This window comes from Balearica regulorum, chromosome 12, assembly GCF_011004875.1.
Source record: "Balearica regulorum gibbericeps isolate bBalReg1 chromosome 12, bBalReg1.pri, whole genome shotgun sequence".
NCBI lineage: Eukaryota > Metazoa > Chordata > Aves > Gruiformes > Gruidae > Balearica > Balearica regulorum.
The window spans coordinates 7,751,822-7,772,614 of NC_046195.1; the positions used below are offsets into that span (position 1 = coordinate 7,751,822).

The 20,793-nt window shown below is 40.8% G+C and overlaps 1 protein-coding gene across 4 annotated transcripts in view; it reads left to right on the forward strand.

Annotated features, from left to right (window-relative positions):
- The first annotated feature begins 2,650 nt into the window (after window positions 1-2,650).
- The window catches only part of MYO1E (myosin IE), a 93,071-nt gene continuing 74,928 nt past the window's right edge, over window positions 2,651-20,793 (forward strand). The window contains exon 1 of one of the 4 annotated variants that reach the window (XM_075764881.1): window positions 2,651-2,707. In XM_075764881.1, the coding sequence (XP_075620996.1) occupies window positions 2,666-2,707 (42 nt within the window). In that variant the 5' untranslated portion in view covers window positions 2,651-2,665. Of the gene's footprint in view, window positions 2,708-5,481; window positions 5,625-5,864; window positions 6,319-20,793 lie in introns of those variants that run through there. The other 3 variants (XM_075764882.1, XM_075764884.1, XM_075764883.1) reach the window with 3 other exon arrangements.

Genomic DNA, 20,793 nt, shown 5'->3' on the forward strand with positions numbered 1-20,793 from the left:
CCATTGCAGGACTGGGTATCTGGCAGACGCAAAGGATAAAAGTGGTACAGTGTGCACATGCTATTGTAAAAAGCAAGGCAGGGTCTGAATCCATGCTCTGATTGACCTGTTTATTTTAAAGTAATTCCCACCTCAAAGGATCAGGCCAGAAACAAAACATGCCTGAGGTGCTTTCAAAATGGGATAGTAACCGAGAGGCATAGGATTGTGGGATAATTCAGGTCAGAAGGTTACAGGAGGATGCTCGGCCAATCTCCTGCTCCAAGCGAGGTCACTGATGAGGTCAAATGCAGTTGTTCAGGGTTTTACCCAGCCTGCTCTTGAAAAACTCCAAGGACAGAGACTGCCCAACCTCTCTGGGCAGCCTGCTCCCATGCTTGATTGACCACTGGGGGAAGAACCTTTTCCTTACACCTAGTCTGAACCTCTCTTTTTTGCATTTATGTTGTTGTCTTCCAGCCATGCACCGCTGTGAAGAGTCTGGCTTTGCCATCTTGATGACTTCCTCATAGGTACTGGGGTACTGCTGTTAGGTCCCCCAAAGTCTGCTTTCATCAGGCTTTTACTGCCACTGGCCTCTGCTGAACTTGCTCTAGTTTATTGAGGTGCATGGCTGTATTCTCTGACCCGGCAACTACCAAGACTAACTTCATGCACCTGTGTGGTTTTTGTGCACCTGTCTAGTGATTTTTCTTGCTAAAGGACTGCTTGGATACTCAGTGTTTTCTTGAGTATGTATGTCTGCAGGAGTGGGGCTTGAAAGCAAATAGTTAGTTAAAACACATTGAATAGAGTTATTTTAATTTAAAAACATGTCAACTGTTGTACCTCCTACTGCAGTCTTGAAATTAACGTTAAAAGGTACATCCATAGTAGGTCTCAGTATGCTTTCTCCCTCTGGCCCTTGTCTGACAATAGCGTTCAGCACGGCGGGGCCAACAGGTGATGTGTTAAATGCTTGTCTGTTCTTATGGTCTTCCCCAGGCATCCGTACCGGCCGTTGTCCAGCACAGGATATTGAGGTGAACGATCTTGGGTTTGACCCATGCAGATGTTCTTTTCATCTTGTGTTATCTGAGATCATTATTTTTGTACTTATACCACTTCCTTGATGTTTCTAACTAAAGCAATACTAAACTGTTGGATTTTATATAATTACATTTTCAGTGTAATTGATAATGGACAGGTAGGTTTATTTTCTTAAAGGCAAATTCAGATCATTTTCCTTATCAAGACACAACATCAACAATAATGTTAATTTATTCTGGAATGTTCAACTGTCTCACTCATGAGTGGAGCCCCATTTTAAATAATCATAGAATTACAGAATGGAGCAATTTAGGCTGGAAGGGACCTCAGAAGGCAATCTGGTCCAACCTCCCACTCAAAGCAGGGCTAATGTTGATGTTAGATCAGGTTGCTCATCATAACATAAAGTTTTGATCTTAAAAGCTTGTGTAATATTTCAAAAAATCTCACACTGAGGAAAAAAATACAATCCTTATACTTTCGTTGATGTGAACCTACATAGCTTAACTGAAGTCAGCCGCAGAACACAGGAGGCAAAACTCATCAGTTACCAAGTCCTTGTGGACTTCTTCCAGATTTATACCAGCCTTGCAAATAACAACATTATTCATACATTTTGGTTTGCAGTTGGAGAAAAATTCAACTCCATGAATCTGAGTCTCTCTTACATCTGAGGCTTCTCGTAATCAGATTGAGAGTAAAAGAGCCACATGCTATTTTTCCTCAAAAAAAACCCCAGCAAAACCCAGTGTCTGGTTTGGGTTGTTGAGCCAAAGGTTGTCGATCCAAGGGCTGTTGACTTTGTTACTATACTTTTTACTCTAGTGATATTTTAGACGGACATGTTGAACGTGTTAATAAGCATGTTTCCTGAATGGGCATGCTCCTCTAATTTAAGGCCAACAAAAGAGAGGAAAGAAGGAAGATATTTATTAGGTACAGAGAAAGGGAGTGAAAGAAAGCTAAAATGATTATACTGTTTTCCGGCATTTCACCTGTCCTAATCATTGAAGTGATTTCATCACATTTTAAGTCATACACTTCTGCCTTTGTTATATACATGCTGAATGTATTCAAGAAATTGCTGAATGCATTTTTTTATTTTCTGTAAGTAGAATTCTACATTCAGCAATTGTAACTGAAGGCAGAATGTAACCATCTGCATTTTAGCAGAAAATCTTAAGATTATAAGGTATCTGTTTATTCTTTGGAAAGTAGATACAGCAAAAGTTGCATTGAATTTGTAAAGTTTCCTTAATTTTATACCATTTGTTTTTCTATGACACAAATCCTTCACCTTTCTAAGAAATACCAGATCATGTGGTTTTCTAACTAAAAGTGTGATGTCTTGTTTAGGGTTATTAAGCCTTATTTTAGAGGCTTTCAGGTATTAATTATTAATTAAATTGTTCTGATCAACAAGACTGTGGCTCATATGTGGCTCATAAAACTTATTTTAAATATGTTTTGTAAGTAAGGGAAAAGCAGTAATGCCTTTTTTTTCTTTACTGTCAGTTTTAACCAATTAGAAAGTAGTCTGGACAGTGCCTGTTTCATTAAAATTTCTGATCTTTTCCAGATTCACTGACTTCTTATAAGAGCTATTTCTTTCTGAAGCCACAAGAATGTTTTTAGAATGGAGGACAAGGGAAAGTTGTATTCTGTGGTGTTACCAGAGGTAAGGACCATGTTCTTTTTTCAGACAGTTAGTCCTCATACATTTCAGCATCAGCCTGAATCAGACAGAAAATATCCTCGAAATAATTCTTGATGTTAGCACTTCCGTGCATGAGGTGTTACTAACCAAACAACACTGTCAGACAATACATGCACTGAAAAAAATTATGAAAGTTCTTGATGCAGGGAATTTTTCCTAAATCTTTTCAAGTTAGGTCTTTTAAAGGTAATATGTCCATACGAATTTTATGACAGAAATGACTTTTAACTTTTGTGCATCATTGAAGAGTACAGAGATTCCTTTTTAATCTGCTGGAGCTCCTCAAGATGAAAATGTGGGTTCTGCCTTTCTCAGAGATGACTGTTATATGTTACTGGCTGGAGGAGCCCAGGCATGCAGACCATTCAGGCACCCCACCGCTGACATTCGAGGGGAAATGCCTTCTGCTGCTTCTGAGCATGCATGTTGAATAAGTGTCATTCACTTAATATAGTCAGCTTGGGAATTAGATGTTTATCATTAAAATAAGTAGAATTAAACGACTATGTTTAAAAGCATGAAAAGAGTTCATTGTGAATTAGACTCTGCTTGGTATACACAGTGCCTAGCAAAGGTTCATGCAGATGCAGAGCACTGATGCCTGCGGCCCTAAAATTTTGTTGAAAGTCATCTTCTAGTTCATCTGGAGTAGGTGGACCCCAGTAGCACACAGAGTAAACTCGGAACTAGTTTCTCAATTAGCTATCCAGTGTGAATGCACTTTTTTACTCTTCTTCCACAAGCTAGTTTCTCTATTTTTTTCATAACGTGTTATAAAGATGTTTATATGTACATAAACACATACATTAAAACGCAGACATTAAAGAAGATGCACATCCAAAGCAAATAGAAAAACCTGCAAAACCTATATAGATTATCTTTTCTTTGTTGGCCCTATATACGCTCTCTGAATTCCTACAGTTTTTTTCACCGCTTTTTATCACAGTCTCATAAATTTATGTAACATTTCCATGTTCAAATGAAATACTAGGCAGACTATTTTTGTCCTATTTCTATAAGACTGCTGTTACTCACCTTCTGTTGGGAATCAAAGTGTGAAACTCATCTCCTGTGAAGTTCTGCTCTCTTTTAGCACTATCAGATACATTTTTGCTTTAACAGCTATTGCAGCTCATATATACCACCCAGCTACTTTCTCAATGAAAATATTTCCTACCCCTTGTATCGATGTCAGTTAACATCCGAGCAATCCAGTATGGAAATCCCAAGCTTCACATGATCAGTAATCATATTGTGTGAACCCAGCTGAGCTGAGGAAGTGTTTTGATATTCTTCAAAACCAAGGATGAAACATGCCCAAGGGGCTGTTGTGTTTCATCCAAACCACTAAAGTTTGTGGGACGTAAGGGGGGGCCGGATAAATAGTTTCAGTTTTGTCCCATTTCTGTATTGGGCGCATCAGGCTGGTTTGAATTTGTAAGACTTCATCAGCCATGTTTCATGTTTGCAAATCAGCATGCTGATCCTGCGGCTGGATCCATGAGGACAAGCCCACGTGCCTGTGGTGAGCGGCACTGCCCTTCCTCTGCACGGGTCTGGCTGCAGAGACAGCACCTGCCCCTCGGAGCAGCCCACGCAGTGCTCTCCTCTGAAGAGTCAGGAGTGAATCTGTTTATGCCTAATCTCTAAATTTGTTGGGAAGCAAGTCTTTATTTTGTTTATAAAAACAAGCAATAACAGTTGAATAAATATATTCTGTGTAAACCGATCCCTATTTTTTCCAATAACTGCGCTTCTTTTTAATGAGAGGTAAACTAAACCCCAGTAATATCTAATGCTGAAAACCAGGAACTGTACTTACTGAGAGTGCTTTTCAAGGCAGTAGTTTGGAAGCAACGTTAACATATGACTTGGGGTCTGGCTGTTGTTATGATAGATTATGTTGTTTCCATTTTTTTTATGTTCTAGTTTAGAAGCGGTGGTTAGAAATCCATTAAAGTCAACAAAAGGGCTTCAAGCCCGGGGAGAAGCGTTTGTTAGCAGGACCGCATTCCTCAGCTGTGGATGGGCTTACTTATTGGATCCCTTAGAAAGCACAGTCCCTAGAAGTTGTATTGATTGTATTCTGGCCAAAACAGTACAAGCAACGAGCAATAAAGCAGATGCCAGCTGCCAGGCAAACACCTTTTTTTTTTTTTTTTTTTTTTTTGCGCATTTGTGGGGTACACCGAGGACTTGTTTCAGTACCCGTTTGGTGTCAGGATGCTTTGTACTTTCCGGTATTTCCAGGGATTAGAAGCATCCGAGTTCTGTGCGTACTTTTACACGGGAGGAGGAAAGCGCTAGCCCGCTTGCCAAGGCATTGTCAAGTGCTATTTCGCGTAAAACGCACCGTAGCTAGCCGCAGCAGGGCAAGGGCAGGCCGTGTCGGTGGTGGGTGCTTACCCCTACACGGAGCGCGGGCGAGAGATGCTGGGGGAGGTGGGGTACACCGCCAGCAACAGTAGCAGCCCCAAACCGCTTGGCCGCAGCACGCGGGCGAGAGCGCGAGGGGGCGCGTACCGCCGCGCCGGGATTCCCTGAGGAAATAAAGCTTCGGCGGCGATTGGCTGCGCCGCGGAGAGTTCTCCATTTATGGACACATCGCTTGCGCGCGGCTGGCACGGGGCAGCCGTTGCCGCCGCGTTCCTTTATTTTTCCCGGCCGGCGCGAGCCTCAGCCCTCGCAGGTCGCCCCGCCCGCTCGAGGCCGCTCTTGCCTCCCGCCTCCCCGCTTCGTCGGCGAGCTGCGCGCGCGGGGAGGGCGGGCTCGCTCCCTCCCTTTTCTCCTTTCTCTCCCCTCCTTCCCTCCGTCCGTCCCGGGGCGCCGGCGTGTCTGGGCAGAGCCGCGGGCAGCGGAGCGCGGAGGAGCCACGATGGTATGCGCGGGGCTGTGGGCGGCTTTCGCGGGCTGAGCTGGGGGCTGAGCTGGGGGCAGCGGAGGGAGGGGGAGCGAGCGGCGGCTCTCGGTGAGGAGAGCGGGGCTGCCTCGGCGCCTGCCTGTTGTGTTTCCTCATGCTCAGCCGGGAAGGGGCTGCGGGCAGCGCTCCCTGCCCCGCGGTGAGGGGGCGGTTGTGTAACCGGCGCCGGCGCGTGGGAAGCGGGGTCGCGCCAGGCGCTTGCCGGGGCGCAGCCGGCCAGGGGCTGCTGGCCCTGTGCAGCCCGGGTAGGTGCCGCCGCCGGGGCACGGCGGCTTTGCTCTTCAGTCGCGTCCTGAGGCAGCCCGGGGCCGCCCGTTCCCCCGCGCAGGGCTTGGGCAGGGCCGGCGGCCCGCCCCCCCCCCCCCCCGCACCCTCTGCGGAGCACAAGCCTCGTCTCTCGCCGTTTGGGATCTAAAGAGGTTTTGCGTGTTGGTGTCCTCAAGCAGGAAAAAAATCTTATGGGAAGGTAACGCGACGGCGTTGAACAACAGGTGACGCATCTCCTTTTCGGAGTGTGCTTGCTGAGGGAATTTCTGCGTGGAGACCACCCCCCGAGCTGTTGTTTTCTGGCACCCGTGTCCGGGTATCAGTGTCAGCCCTGGTCCACTTGCGAGTGGGTGACCTGATGACAGGCAGCAGCAAGAAAACTTAGGTGTGTACAGCCAGTGCAACTCCCGACGGCAGGGTATTTGGGCACTGCAACTGCTGGGTCTGTTACATGTCCGGTAAGATAAGGGGAGGCGATATCAGTGAAACACATCAATGCTAGGCTGAGGAAAAACTGATTTTCAGTAGCTGAACCTGGTTTATCTTTAGTAATCGTTTCCTGATGATTGATAATAGCTTTCATCCTGAAGTAATCCAAATGACGATTATGACTGTTACACAAGAACTTAGAGTAGTGAAAAACCCTATGTGGTAATAACTAGGCTAAAATCCATGACCTTTAAGCAAGGAATTTATTAAAAACTGTTCTGAAGTGGAATACTAAAGATCTGGGAATTAAGATACTTGGGAGACTTTTGTGTTACTCCTACTAAAGCTTAACTAAGATTAAGTTTTAAAGATTGACAGACGTAGTCCTTGTGTAGTCAGAGCTTTACTGACTTACGTGGAGTGTTAGCTTTGGGTCCTTCGCTGCCAGTGTCTTTTAAGGATGCTCCTCTTATTACCAGTGTCTGTGCTTTGACTTCCTGAGGCAAGTACAGTTGTGCCTGGTGATATCTATTGTTGAGCACAAGTCTTTGCTTTAAATAAAGCACTGCAAAGGTTAGGAAGCTAAAATTTCTGTCACAGTCAGGGATGGTGGTACCACCAGCTCTTACAGTCCTGTTATTGGTAAGGAGCTTTGAATAAGATAATATGTGTGTTCCCTGTGTATTGATTGTTTAGCCAGGTGATTCAAATCAACTCTTTAACCATAACCTTTGCTCCTCGGTACTTGCTAAGTCACAAACACCTCTGGCACTTGCAGACTTCCTGGTAGAGATTGTGTATCATTGCCTAGGCTGCTGACATGTTAAATGGAGTTGGAAGTCCCTGGTGCGGGTCCTTCAGAGATGTCTGCCTATTAACAATAAGACTTTGAGATCAGTGAGTCTGTTAGTTGGTCTGCTGTGGACCCCATTAATTCCTTTTTAATTAAAGGTTTTAGTCAAAATATAGTTCTTGTACACACATGTAACTAACTGGTAACATGCTTGATGAGTTTTACTTGTAAGAGAATTAGTTTCTTCCACAAGATATCATTTTCAGGGAACTATTCAGACAGTTATTCTCCAGCTTTTAATTTGATACTGAAGTAGTCGTGAATTAATCTTTTCACTGTGAGATCTCAAGCTAATGTGAACTGCGTTTTTTAAGATTGTCCATAAGTAATGATTACAACAAAACCAGAAAAGATTGTTTTTAAAAGTACTTTTTTTTCCTAACAATTACGCCCAAGCAATTATCAAACGATAATCATTAGAAGGTAGTACTTTGTAACTTAGAAAGCTGGCCGAAGGATTGCCTGGCAGGACTTAGAATGACTGCTTATGAACATGAATCACGTTACTAATATCCTGAAACTTTATACTCATTCTGTGTGCTGTATATAAAAAAAAAAAAATCACAGTATTTCCCTTATTTTTCTCTCGACAGTTTGATTTTGGGGCGGGGGGAAGCAGACGTCATAGGAGTGCGCTGTGCTCTCTAAATTGAGTTTTTTTCCACCATATTGTCTCTGTTGGCTTTAGAGTGAACTTTTCCTGTTCCGACAGGGTGCTGAGTTACCACTGGCATCAGTTGTAGTTGTTTCATGCTTCTCAGGCAGTCTGATGCAGCGGAGCATATAAAGGTGATGCTGGGATAAATGTGCTGCCTTTAGCCCCTGTGCTGTGGTGCATTGTCCCGCTCAGGTCTGCTGGCAAGATTGTGCAGCTCTGTGCGACGTAGCAATACCAGCACTTTTTTGCTGGCTTATTTTTAATCCAGATCAATGTCTACACCCAGTTAACAATGTGGTTTTGGAGATCTGCAGATGTGGAATGGGTGAGCGGTTTAATGGCTGTATGCTGCAGTACAAGGAGGGGATGGGGACCAGTGTGGCAAAACTGCATTAAAGCTGATGTTTTAAGGAACATGTGACAACTGTGGAAATATTTCTCTTGAAATGCATCTGTTTTGTTAACTTTCAAAAAACATCCAACATTGATCAGCAAATGTAATACTGTTTCTAAGAGATAAACTGCTACTGTATTTATTAAAAAAAAAAAAAAAAAAGAAAAACAAGCAACAAACCCAGAACCAAACACCAGAAACCCAAATAAATATTCCACCAACAACCTGGCAGTGGTCACCTTTGCCTTCTTTTGCATAATCTCTATACTAGATTACTTCTGCCAAAGTTTTGTACCACTTTGGGAAGAGTGAGAAGGGAAGGCTCCAAGAGAAAGCAGGTTCAGCAGTATCTGAAGTAACTAAAAAATTGTCAAGGAAGCCAGGTTGTCTAATTGACTTGTTGGGGGGAGGGAAGAGCGGGGGGAAGTGTTCATATGTTGCCTTTCACTAGCATTTCAATACTGAGCATTTTTCTGTAGCACTGCAGTCAGCACGTGCATTTTATCTGGGCGTATTTGGTGTCTTCCTGTTTCTACCTTTTCAACAAAGATGGAAGGAGCACTGGTTAAATCTTAAAAAGGAACCTTTTATAGCAGTTCAACATAGCTTGATGTCATTAGAGGTTGGATGTTTATAACCCAATCCAGCAAGATGCTGGGGATGTCTTGATTACATGCAGTGCCTATGAAAGTCTGCAGAAATGAAAATGAATCAATTAGCCTGAAAAGACTTGCTAGACTTTGGGATTTAGTCCTAAAATAGTTAATATGTGATGTGAGCTGGGACCTTATACTGTCTTAAGTCTTTTTCTTGCAAGAAAGTCACAAGCAAGACACTAACGCTTCTGTACTTGAAGGGCGCTTTTCTGTCTGGTGCTGCAGACAGTAGCATAAGCTCAAACCTTGCTTTCTGCCAAATGTGGAATAGTAGAGAGGGTAACAGCATGTGCTTTGCATTATGTCTAGAGGTGCATTAATGGAAAAATCTTCCAGCTATATGGTGTTTCTGTCTGGCTGATACATAAAATATAAAACACAGTAGCATGTTCAATAGCAAAGCTAGTGATTCATACTTGATGTGTTTTGTTTAGGTTTACATTGTGTGCATGCTTGTCTTTGTTTCTTTCTAGTTTAGACCTCTAGAATGGTTTATGGATATATTGTGTATGTTAGTGTTTTCTGAAAAAGTACTCTAATGTATGCAGAATGTTACCCAAATGCAGCTTTTGTAGCTGAAAACTGAACATGTGATTATGTATGTGTCTTAAGCGGTTTTTTTTTTTTTTCAAATTTCTTTTTCCCTTCCAGAATTGCTCCCCCCCCCTGCTTCCATATGTAATTAGCTGTAGTAAAGGAAATAGAGTGACAATGCTATTAGGAGTTTAACTAAACTATTTGCTGCCACTTTTTCTTAACTTGAAGAGATAACTTGCCCCAGTTGTATTGCATTGTCTTAAAGCATTGCTGCATATGTGGAACGGGGGAAGTCAAAACAAGTTTTTTAGAGCCTTTGTGACAGCTACACACAATTGAAATATTGTCAAGCTTTTACTGAGTTCTCAGTAAATTCTTAGTAATATTTCCATCTTAACATGGAGAGTATATTTCCTTGCTTGAAACGCTAAGTTGCACATCTCTTTAGAGAAGTCTTCTCAGTTCCTCTTGTAATACTTTTGAATATTTTTTCCTTCATAAATACCAATTTAATCTCCTCCCTGTTTTAGGAGTTAGAGCAAAAGTAACATTGATCTAAATGGTCATGCTTTGCTCTATCCAGGTTTTATCAAAGAATAAAGGTTTTTGTACTTTTCTAGTCACAATTTCAGCACAAGGAATCAGAAATGCTTGCATGTTTAGATTTGCCTTCTTATATAGTATGCATGCATTACTAATGTGTAGATAGAGAACATATAGATAAGCATCTTCAGAGCTACAAAAGAATCCTGTATATCAATAACACCTAATTAGTTTTAGTTGCTGTGTCTGATGAGGAAGGGAACAAAAAGGTAAGAAGTAATCTTTCCTTCTAAGCTCCTGGCTCTTACACTTACTTTGCTAAGGATCCTGGGTAACCCTAGGAGTGAGCTTATTGTACTTATATGCATCAAAACTATTTGTATTGTTGTAGTTTTACTGATAGAGACTGGCCTGGGATCTGGCTTACTGTGTTGGCCTGTAAGCTGTCAGATTTTTGCTTACCCTTTGGTTCTGGTTGCTGCCACAATACATGGCATATAAATGACAAATTGATCTGCTTCCTTTTTCAGTTTTCTAAAACACTATTGTAATGCAATACTTCAGCCTGCTTTTTTTTAGGAAGCTGGATTCTAGATCTAGATGGTGTGTTGCTACTGGAAAGCATTAAGGGCTATGTTAGCAATTTTGCATCTAATTAGAACAGGTTTTCTTCTGGGAGTTAACAGTGCAAAATCAAAGAATCAGTTCTCAGAACTGGGAAGAGTATGTGTCTGTATGTGTTTGTTTTATAAAAATAAGGATTTGGAAAATAGTTCAGTCTCTCTGCAAACAGAAATTGCCAGGCATAGGCTTTGGCAAGAAAGGGTTGGATTGCACTGTTGTTAACTTTTTGAATGAAGCCACTTCGTACTGCGTAAGTCGGACTTTGAATATAAGCAACAAAGGTTTACATCAGTGTAAAGCGCTAAAGCTTTTGGGGAAAATCATATAAAGGTTCTTGTACACATTTTCTCATTTGTTGGAGGTCATTCACTTCCTCAGTATCCTATTGTCTACCAGGGAGCTTTTCTGGTTGATGCTGGTCACTAGCAAGTGACCAGCATTCTCATTACTCCTGTGGAAGTGTCTTTTTTTTTTTTAACTGCTTGTGTATGGAGAAGTATTGCAGGTGTATGGAGAAGTATTGCAGGTGTATGGACTGTTTGCTAATTTTTGAAACTGCTGTAGCCAAAGGACTCTGTTAGCTGCTCTATGTTGTTTGACTTTTATTTCTAGTACGTGGGTGTAAAAGCATTTACAAATATCAGAGAAACAGCAGAAAGTAAACAAGAACTTTCTCCCTATCTTAAGATCAGAACAGAGAGCTGTGTCTTACTCTGACAGGTTGTTTGGATGTTCACCTCACCTAATCACTAGGACTCTTGTGCAGTCTTAGCCTCCTGTTGCACTCCTGGGGGAGCTTGGGTGTGAGGAGATGTATTTCAGTCAGACCTTCCTGGACTCAATTCAGTCTTTCCCATCTCCTGCTCCCTTCCCCCACGTTCCTGAGATACCAATCACTGTCCTGCCCAGGAAGTACGGCTATCACTCATCTCCTGACTCATCCTCATCTTGTAGCTTTCCTAACCTCCACCTACTGATTTCCTCCCCTTCTCCTACCCTCACCTCTTGAAAAATGCAAATACCCCTTGGGGAGACCAGGTGTGCAGTCATGTCCTGGCAGTGCATGGGATCTGTTCTAAGTCATTACTGTGGTAGGAAAAGGTTTCTTAGTCTAAAGCATTTCCACACACTGAACCTTACAGGTGTGTTCTGCCTATTTTATTGAATACGTGTTATACAAATGTGTAAATGGCTTGGGAGTTTGCCTGCTTCCTGTACCACACCAAGTATATCTAAGGGGGTGTGGTCAAGGATCTTTTTCCAAAGATGCTGTGGCATTTAATTGGCATTAAAACCATTGGTGGATTTGGTTCATAAACTGTAAAGTGTATTTCTAAAAAAGATTTTTGAATTGATTTTTTTTAAAAACTGAAACTGACAATGCTTTTTTTTTTTAACAAAGTCAGTGAGAGAGCTGACAAGGAAAGCAGTATTGGTAATTGGAGTGTGAGTCAGAGTTATCAGAATTGATGCTTATTTGGAAGCGTGCTTAAGAGGAGCTTTCAAGTATGAAGAATTACCTACTAACATAACTTATTAAATTCAACAACTAAATGTGAACTTTAACTTTAAAGCCAGGCATTAGCAGCTTTTGAGCATGCTTCTTGATCAACACCATTCTGGAAGTGTATAAAAGGCTATAAAACAGGTCTGGTGCTCTGCTCTCTTGTCATCTGGGTGATTCTTTGGCTGCCAGAAGCGTCTGTGGTGAAAGCCACTTCTGGCTGTCAGGGGAACAACATGAAAGGCAACAGCTTTATACTCTTGGGGTGGGATGATAAGGAACATGGTTTATACAAAAGCATGTGCTTCTAGAAGCTATTTTGATGCTTTGTTCAGCAATCTGAAGTCTAAATGAGAGGTTCTTGTTGGCATCCATCAAACAGGACTAGCAGTCTTGTAGAGACTAGCTGCACTTGTCCCCATACAGGAAGTGTGAGGGATTTTTTTTTTCCTTGCCAGCTCAGAACCACTGACTGAATCACCTTCATCAGCTGAGCCTGAGTCTGTAACCAGTTCTCGGTCAGCCCTGTCTAATTTAAGTGCTGAAGCCATATTCAAGTCTGAACAAAGCAGCCTGATATCATTTATAACACGTCAAATGTTCTTAATGTTCAGGACTTGAAATCTTTCATGCTTGTGTCTTATGAAATAGTATGCTGGCAGATGTTTGATCCTGCACCTAGCATAGTCTATTTTCAATCTGACATTCCACAACACTTGTGAGGCTTTAAATTCTAGGCAGATTACCAGTGAAGGCTGTTATCTTTTGCAGTGATTTATGTGTTTTCCTGCGCTTTGAGTTGTATATTGCTAATAGCAGAAATACAGAAAGATGGAAGTTGGGACCTCTTGTCAGTAATATATTTGCAGTGCCAAGCAGTAGTCAAGAATTTGTCTCATCTTGTTTTGGTTTTTTTCCTGCCTTGAAGGATACAAGTCTGCACAAATGGCTAAGTGTTTCCAAATTTGCTTTTGCAGTTACTCTTAATCCTATGTTATTCCCAATTTTGTAAAGAAGTATGCTGGTAGAAAGTGTATTTGAATTTCTTTTAACAAATGCTGCCAACACATTTGAAGTCCTTTGGGTTGTGACCCCTGTACGCTCTGATAGCTCATCTGGTATGAAAGTACTCCTGGCCTGGGGGGTTAGTAAAGTCATACTTACAGGACAGATATACTTAAATGGGGGATTTAAAATTTGGTGAGATTCTGTCCAGAAAGGATATAAAGCTACAAAACCACCCATCCTTGCTTTCTGAGCACAGAGGTACTAGCTGTCTATGGAGTATGAATTAATAAATAATTCTACCATATCTTCTAGTACAGCCAATGCAACATGGATTTTGTGAGATTATTTCTGCTGTCTTGGTTTTGGCACTTACGAATTGCTATCTAAATATAGGTCAAGAAGTCTGTTTTGGAAGGCACTAGTGATAGGATGCAATCATTTAGGGGAAAAAACAAATTAGTCATGGGCATCTGCTATTGTATAGACTCTTGTATCATGTTTAGTTCTATAATTTTTGTTGATTCTTGATAGTGCAGTTTTTATGGAAGCAAGTTAGACCGACACAGTAGTCCTGTCAGGAAATTTCTGATCTCTTTTGTACCATAGTTTGAATGAAAAATTTGGATACCGTGGAAACTGATGTGTTACAAAGCATGACTTTATTACATATAGCTTCTGTACCATATAATATCATGCTGATGCTGTTCTTGTGTAAATTTGATTAGTTCCTGAGTTCTGAATTGCTTTAATCCATGAAAACAATTATTTGACTTTACTAATTAAAATACAGTAATCCCATTAAGAACGGAATTACTTCAGCTAGATTTTTTTTTCCTCCACTTAAAAACCGTGCCTGGTGCACAGTCATGTTTCCAGGACTTGATGCTGTATTGTTGGTAGTTTCCAAAGCCTTTTTCAGTGCTTCCCCTCAACTTTAAATATATGCTGGGAACTACTATATTGGTCAATAATTGCTAGATTCAGCAAACCAAAAATTCCTACAAAAACATTCTAGTCTTTGCAGTGGAAAAGTCAAAATAACTTCTCAGCGTAGGACAATTCATATGTTTTCAGGTTTTGAGGGTATTCTGACTGTTCTTTGTGTAACCTGCAAGACTTGAATAGGACTGGAATGAGGTGACTTTTTGCAATTGTTCTGCCCTTGTGGAAGGGGAAGTATAGTCCTACTGCTACAGAATAGCAGCTTAAACCTGCTGAGATGTCTATGGCAAAAGAGCTAAAAATGCATAAATCTATTCTGAACTGTATCCAAAATGTTAGCCATTTACTTGCTCTGCAGTGGCTGTTGGCTTTGCAAAGCATCTCTTCCTGCTTCTTCCTTGGGTACCCAGGAGTTCCTAATTACAGATGCTTAAATCCCAGATTTGCTAGTTGTGCTAGTAAGGAGTGACATTAGCACACAGTACTTGTGTGAGGAGGAACATTTCTCTTTTAGCTAAGTGTTGGAAGGTGGACCCCTCAGGGTTTGTATTTGATGGCCAGTGTCACATTCGGTATACTTACCAAGAGTTGAAGGCAAAGCCCCTGCAGGAGCAATGTTTCAGAACCCTCTAAGGACCCAAGTGCCATTCTGTTGGTGATGTTAGTTTATAGGAATAGACTATCAGCAAATAGACTTTGTTCTTAAAATTGGAGTTGCAGTCACTTCCACAGACTATGCTATTTCTTAGGGGTTTTTTTAAGAGGAGTTAGGCTAGATGCAGGGGAAAAAGTGAATTTGAATGTTGTTTGTAATAAATGGAGGTCCTATTATGACACTGCTTATGTCTATGGAGGTCTAATTTCAGATTTGGCTATTAATGAGCAACAACTTGAGTTCCATTTAAAGCAGAGTTGGGGGCGGGGGGGGAGGGGAAGGGAGAATGACTCAATTGTAGGAGAGGCTGCTGCTTTTGCTATTTTGCTGTGTTTCACTTTTTTTTTTTTTTTTTTTTTTTTTTTTTTTGTCCCAGCATTCAGTTGTGACCACAGAGTTCAAGGCATGATCATTTGCAGATGGGAGGTTAGGGATAGGTCTTCAGCAGAGCAAGTCAGATTAGAAGCATACCTAACAAGTGAAAGAGGACTTGACAGTGCCTGAGTGTCCAATATGTGGAACTCAAGATATGTGTTGAGTACTTGTTTCTAGCAACTAAGTCTGGTTTCTTAAGCAGCTTAGTATTTGTCTTAAACTGTCACTCTTGTCTTACAGCACTATGTAATAATGTGCATCTGCATGGCAATAAAGGAATAGATTCAAAGTACTGAAGAAAATAAGAATTTGCCTGGTTTGATACTTGCTTTAAATAACAATTAAATCAGCATATATGATGGTACATGGTTAACAAAACTTATGCTTGATACAACTGAAATGGGTTCTGTTGTGGTTTAAAAAGTACATATGATAACAGAGATTAATTTTTTCTAGTTTGAAGTTGCCTTCAAACACACAGAATACGTATTGTCTACAGAACTTACTATAGTCTCCACTGACCTTGGCCTCTCAGGCTCCCGAATATGTTTAACAAAGTGCATGAGCCTCTTGTGAGGCTACAAAGTGGTTAAATTTTAGTACACAGTAGTAGAGAATGGATTAATTATTTCATGAAGATAGTACTATTGTTAATTGAAAATTTTAATATTGAAAGAAATACTTAGTTTTCCAGTTCCTAGTGTCAGTTACCCAGCTCACTTCTCCAGAAGTCTTAAAGCTATTCCCATGAGTACTACTTTTTAAAGCTTTTCTAGTGGTAAATAGGAATTCTGGTTCCAGGGCTCTTAATCCCTGAAATACTAGCACACCCAGTCCACAGAGACCTGATCTCAATATGCAGAATAAGTTCATGACCAACAGTGGTTTCTTCCTGTAGTTTACTTTATGTTTTTATTCTTGGTTCATTCTAGGAACACTTGAGAGGAAACCGAAGAACAGTGGCTACTTATTCCCATATTTGGTATTGTTCTAGACAAAATGAACATCCATTCTCACTGAAAGAGAGAGGTGATACGGTGTTTCTGGACAACCTTCCTCAACCCATGGGTTAATCTTGGCAGGGTCACATTGGGTCTATTTTCTTTGTAGCTGTACAGTGCAGTTTTCCACATGGAGTTACAGTGATGTTAAGCAGTTGGGTGGTACTAATGGGATGGATTAAGAAAAATGGACCTGCATCTTCACATTACTAAAAGCTCATCTTTACATAGTTAAAGTCCTTGTTCTACAGCAGTGCTTCCACTGGTTTATACACTAGTAGTGGTGTATTTTAAATTATAAAGAATTGGAAATAGTGGAGGTTACAAAGTACTTTTAGTGAAATTGAATGCTCAAAGAGGAAAGAATAGTTAGAACATCAATGTCAGTTGCACCTCCTAACTTGCTCCTTGTTTTTTTTTTTCTTGAGACCTGTACTTGGATGGGCTCATACTGTATTCTGTATTCCTGGTACAGATCTTGGGGGAGGGGCAAGCACTAAACGTGGTTTCTTAAACAGGCATAAAGCCATATTGAAAAAGAAGCAAATACAACACACTTCAGAAAAGCACTGTAATCACTAGAAACGTACTCACTAATTCCTGCTGAAATAGTTAGCTGCCTTACCTGCTCCCATGTAATTTGCCAGTAAAAACACAAATTCATTCTGTGACAGCAGATTCTGATCTTTAGGAATCTTGAGATTGACCTCTTCTTGTTCTTAAGTATTGCAATCTGTACTTAAACTCAGACTAAATAAAGTTCAGCTGCGTGTGTCAGACTGCCCAAAGTTAAGCTATTATGGATACAGTCTTGACAGGGCTAAAACCTTCCAATTCTGGGTAAGAAAGGAATGTCTGAAACCTACCCAGAAGAGCACAATACAATACAAAATTCTAAATCCCTGTTTCAGTGACGTAAGTTTATAGACTTAACTTTTTTCTAGTCCTGAAAGTTGCTTTTCTGGAAAGGAATTTAAGAGCTGTTTATTCTGAAAACAGTCACAAGTGCTGAAGCAAGTATATTTGGGCTTTATTGACAGTACAGCCTGTACCCTTAGCATATAGGCAGATACTTCATAAACCTTTTGCTGTCACTGAGGATGTTCTGGTGAATCTGTTCTGAAGGTGGTAATTTGAATGTAATAGAGAAGCATGTTGTTACCACAATTAATGAATTAGTCATGAATAGCTATTTAGTCTGACACACCTCGAGAGTGTTCATCTACTGAAATCAGCTTCTCTTTTGTTCTGATAATTTCTTGATGATACAGACTAAGGCATTTTTGCACCTGAGGCCATTAGGTAATTTTTCACTTGTCCAATATGTGGGCCTGTTCTCAGATTGGAATACTTTCAAAATTGAACAAGCAGTTAGCAGGCTTATCCTGCTACTTTATGGTAGGAATTTCCTTTGTGCTGAGTGTGGCTGGAGTCCAGCCTGACACTGCAAGGGACAAAGCAAACTGAGCTGCTCCCATCAGTTTGATTGTAACTTGCCTGTTGTGGCTTGTATGGGATCTCTGATACTCGAGAATAGTTAAATAGCTTATAACTTAGTATGAGGGAAAAGAGACTTCAATAAAAAATACCAGTGGTAACTTTCTACTGTTCTAGAATGCATTTAAGACTTTGGGGAGTTCTTCCTAGTCTGCACCTCAAAATATGTAGTAAGGGAGTCAGTAATTGGGATGTTAACTATCTGGTGTGCGGTAGCTACGGTTGTCAATTTTAAATCTGAAGCAGACAGTATTTTGGAAGAATATCCATTTTTATTTCAAAATTATTTTACCTGGGGACTACAATTAGATCTTAAAGTTGGAAGTCAAGGTTATTGGTTCCCCCCCCCCCCCGGCTTTTAAAGTATTTTGTCATTCTGCTCTTTATAGTTAGACTACTACTCTACATCTGTAAAATAGTTAGCAACCCTGTTGCTGTTTGCTCATTGAGAGTGCAGGTGTACAAACAGGAAAAGAAAAAACAAAGGGGAAGTTAATATCATCTGATTGCCAAAACAAAAAAGCACCAATTTGGTAGCTAAAATTATGTTCAAGCTGGTAACAGGATACAGTGAACAATGAAGAATGTTTTTTACGTTCTATAGCTAAATGTGTCCTTTTAGGGCTTGTTTTGCAATTGTTCTTGACCAATTGAAATGTGAGGTGATTAGAAATCTACCTCATTTAAATGAACCTGCTTTTTTTTTTTTTTTTTTGTATCACATCTCAATGAGATGCCTAGTCACTTATTTTTTGTTCTTGGTATTTTTGAAGACTTGGGAATATACTCAAGAACTGAAGCTGAGATTTTTTTAAGTCAGGGCAAGTCAAGACATCTAAGTATGAGAAGTGGCAGATGGGGGAGTACTCTCTTGTCATTCTGTCCATTTGCTACTGTAGCTGTAATAAAACGTACTATTTTCCCCTTTATTCCTGTTCCTGTCTTCCAGTCTCTAGTGTGACAGTGTGCAAGAACCTCACTGAAGTACCAAAGCTGTGCAGAGCCTACATGATCACTCTTTCTATGGATGTTGCTTTGTTGTGGTGCTATTTTAATAAGGAAGTATTGGGGAATATATCTAAGGGATGTGTTCTGAACAGCTGCCATGGTCTGTGTTGTGGAGTTCTCCTAGGAGCCTTAATAATCTGTAGTGCGTGAGAGGGCTGGAATCCTCTGCTGGTTTTGACAGCCAATGTATCCAAACTGCATTGTGTCCTCTGTGATGGAAGTATTACTTGGTCCGCAATAGGCTGAGTGACAGATCCTACTTTCTCAAATGGGAAAGAGAATAAGGGGAATAAATCTAAGAGGGAATGGCAGTGGTCTGGGTTGGCAAGATGGTAGGAGCCTAGCCTGATCCAGGCAAGCTGCTTCCAGTTTCGATGTGAAGTTCTGCTCCTTCAGTTCTATCTTAGTATTCTTTCCATCTCTTTATAAGCCTTCAATATTGCTGATGAAACTGGTGCAGTCTGACATCTTCTCTGATTCTAACCTTGTAGAGGAAACCTGTGCTTGTCTTCATTCCCTTTGATAGCCATGTGACTTTGAAATACTTGGCCTGACTCTGTGGTCTTGCCACTTGGCTTCTGCAGTTGTCTTCTACAAGGTTTCCCTTTTACATCTTTAACTTTCAGCAAACCTTTACAGAGGTCCTCTGTCTTCAGCTGCAAATCCCAAAGAGCATGCTCCGTTTTGTTAGACTTCAGTGTGATTTTGGGGTTTGTCCCTTAAATGTTATCTGTAATAGTATATAGTGTGATGTATAAGTTATGCCTTTGCTAGTAGTTCTAAACAGGTTTAACGTCTCCTGGACAGCACAGACCACAAGTGTTTGTTAAAAGATAGAGGAAAGTCTGTACATTTTTTCAAAACTGCTCTCAACACTACCTAGAAACGGTATAACTACTTTAGAACTGGACTCCAGGGTAAAGAAACCTTGCAAAATGTTCGGTGGTACTTTTAATCACTACAAATAACTGAAACCTCTTTGACAGGTTTTGTCCCTTTTGATAGTCCTTCTGCTGAACCAATGGGCCATTACTGACTCATCAACGACTAAATTACTGGTCTTGCTGTCTTTAGAAACTTGGGCTTTATCTGATGCTCTCCCATGCAAACACTATGTAAATCAACCCTTGCTAAACATTGAGATTTGACGGGAGCAAACTCCAAAGCAAAATAGCTGGAGGCTGCCACCTGTTCTTTCTTGCTGTGGTCCAGCGGAAACAAAATTATTCTGGCAGTCAGACATTGCACAAAGAGGATGCAGAAGCACATCTGCATATCTAATGGTCTAATTCTGTAATCTACAGACTTTAAGAGGTGTTTTCATTAACTGGATGAGGCATGCTTAGCTGCGTAACACAGTTTTTCATTCAGTTGTTCAGATTAACATTTTGTAGAGGAAAGAAAAAGGCACAGGCAGAGGTCTGGGGTGGTTAAAGATCACATGCCTGATGCGTGATGTGTTTTTCCACTATTGCTTCACCAGATGATACACAGAACTGTTCAAGTTAAAGGAACCTAGTAGAAAACAGGCTTTTCTCAGTTACTTTACTTCAAATAAACCAAAGCATGTAGTGACATCAGCCAGGGTTTGGAGAGTGTGAATCTCAAACCCACATCACTAAATGACCAACCTTATAGCTTCACATTCCACCTCATTTGCTGAAATGGTTAAAGCATTCCATGCCTTGTGCCTTTATCCCCTTTTCCATCATGTGCTTTAAGTCATATAACAGGGTAGCATACCGCCCGCAAGTGACCTCGATGGGGCTGAATGGCCTACCCAGTACTATACCTAGTAGCAGTAGAAGTAGTAGGCTGTGAACTGTGTACTTGCTCCTCTTCTACGACTGTTTCTAAGTGCTACAGTAATGTGAGGAAATGTTATGTGTTAAAACCTAACTAAAGTGAAATTAATAGACATCTGAAATGATAGAATGAGATTTTATGGTACTGCATATAAAAACGTAAAGATTTAATAGGAAATTGTAAAGTGGGTTATTAATCTACGTATTTAAGACCTTAACTAGATGAGGCATTCTAGTGTGCACAAGCTCTTAGATGCATGTTTCTGCGTTTAAATGCAATACAGTCTACAGGAGAGGCATTTTGTATTGCTTGTATAATAAACAACTTAAAATTTTACTGCAGAACAGTTTCTACTAGTGTGTTGTCTTTT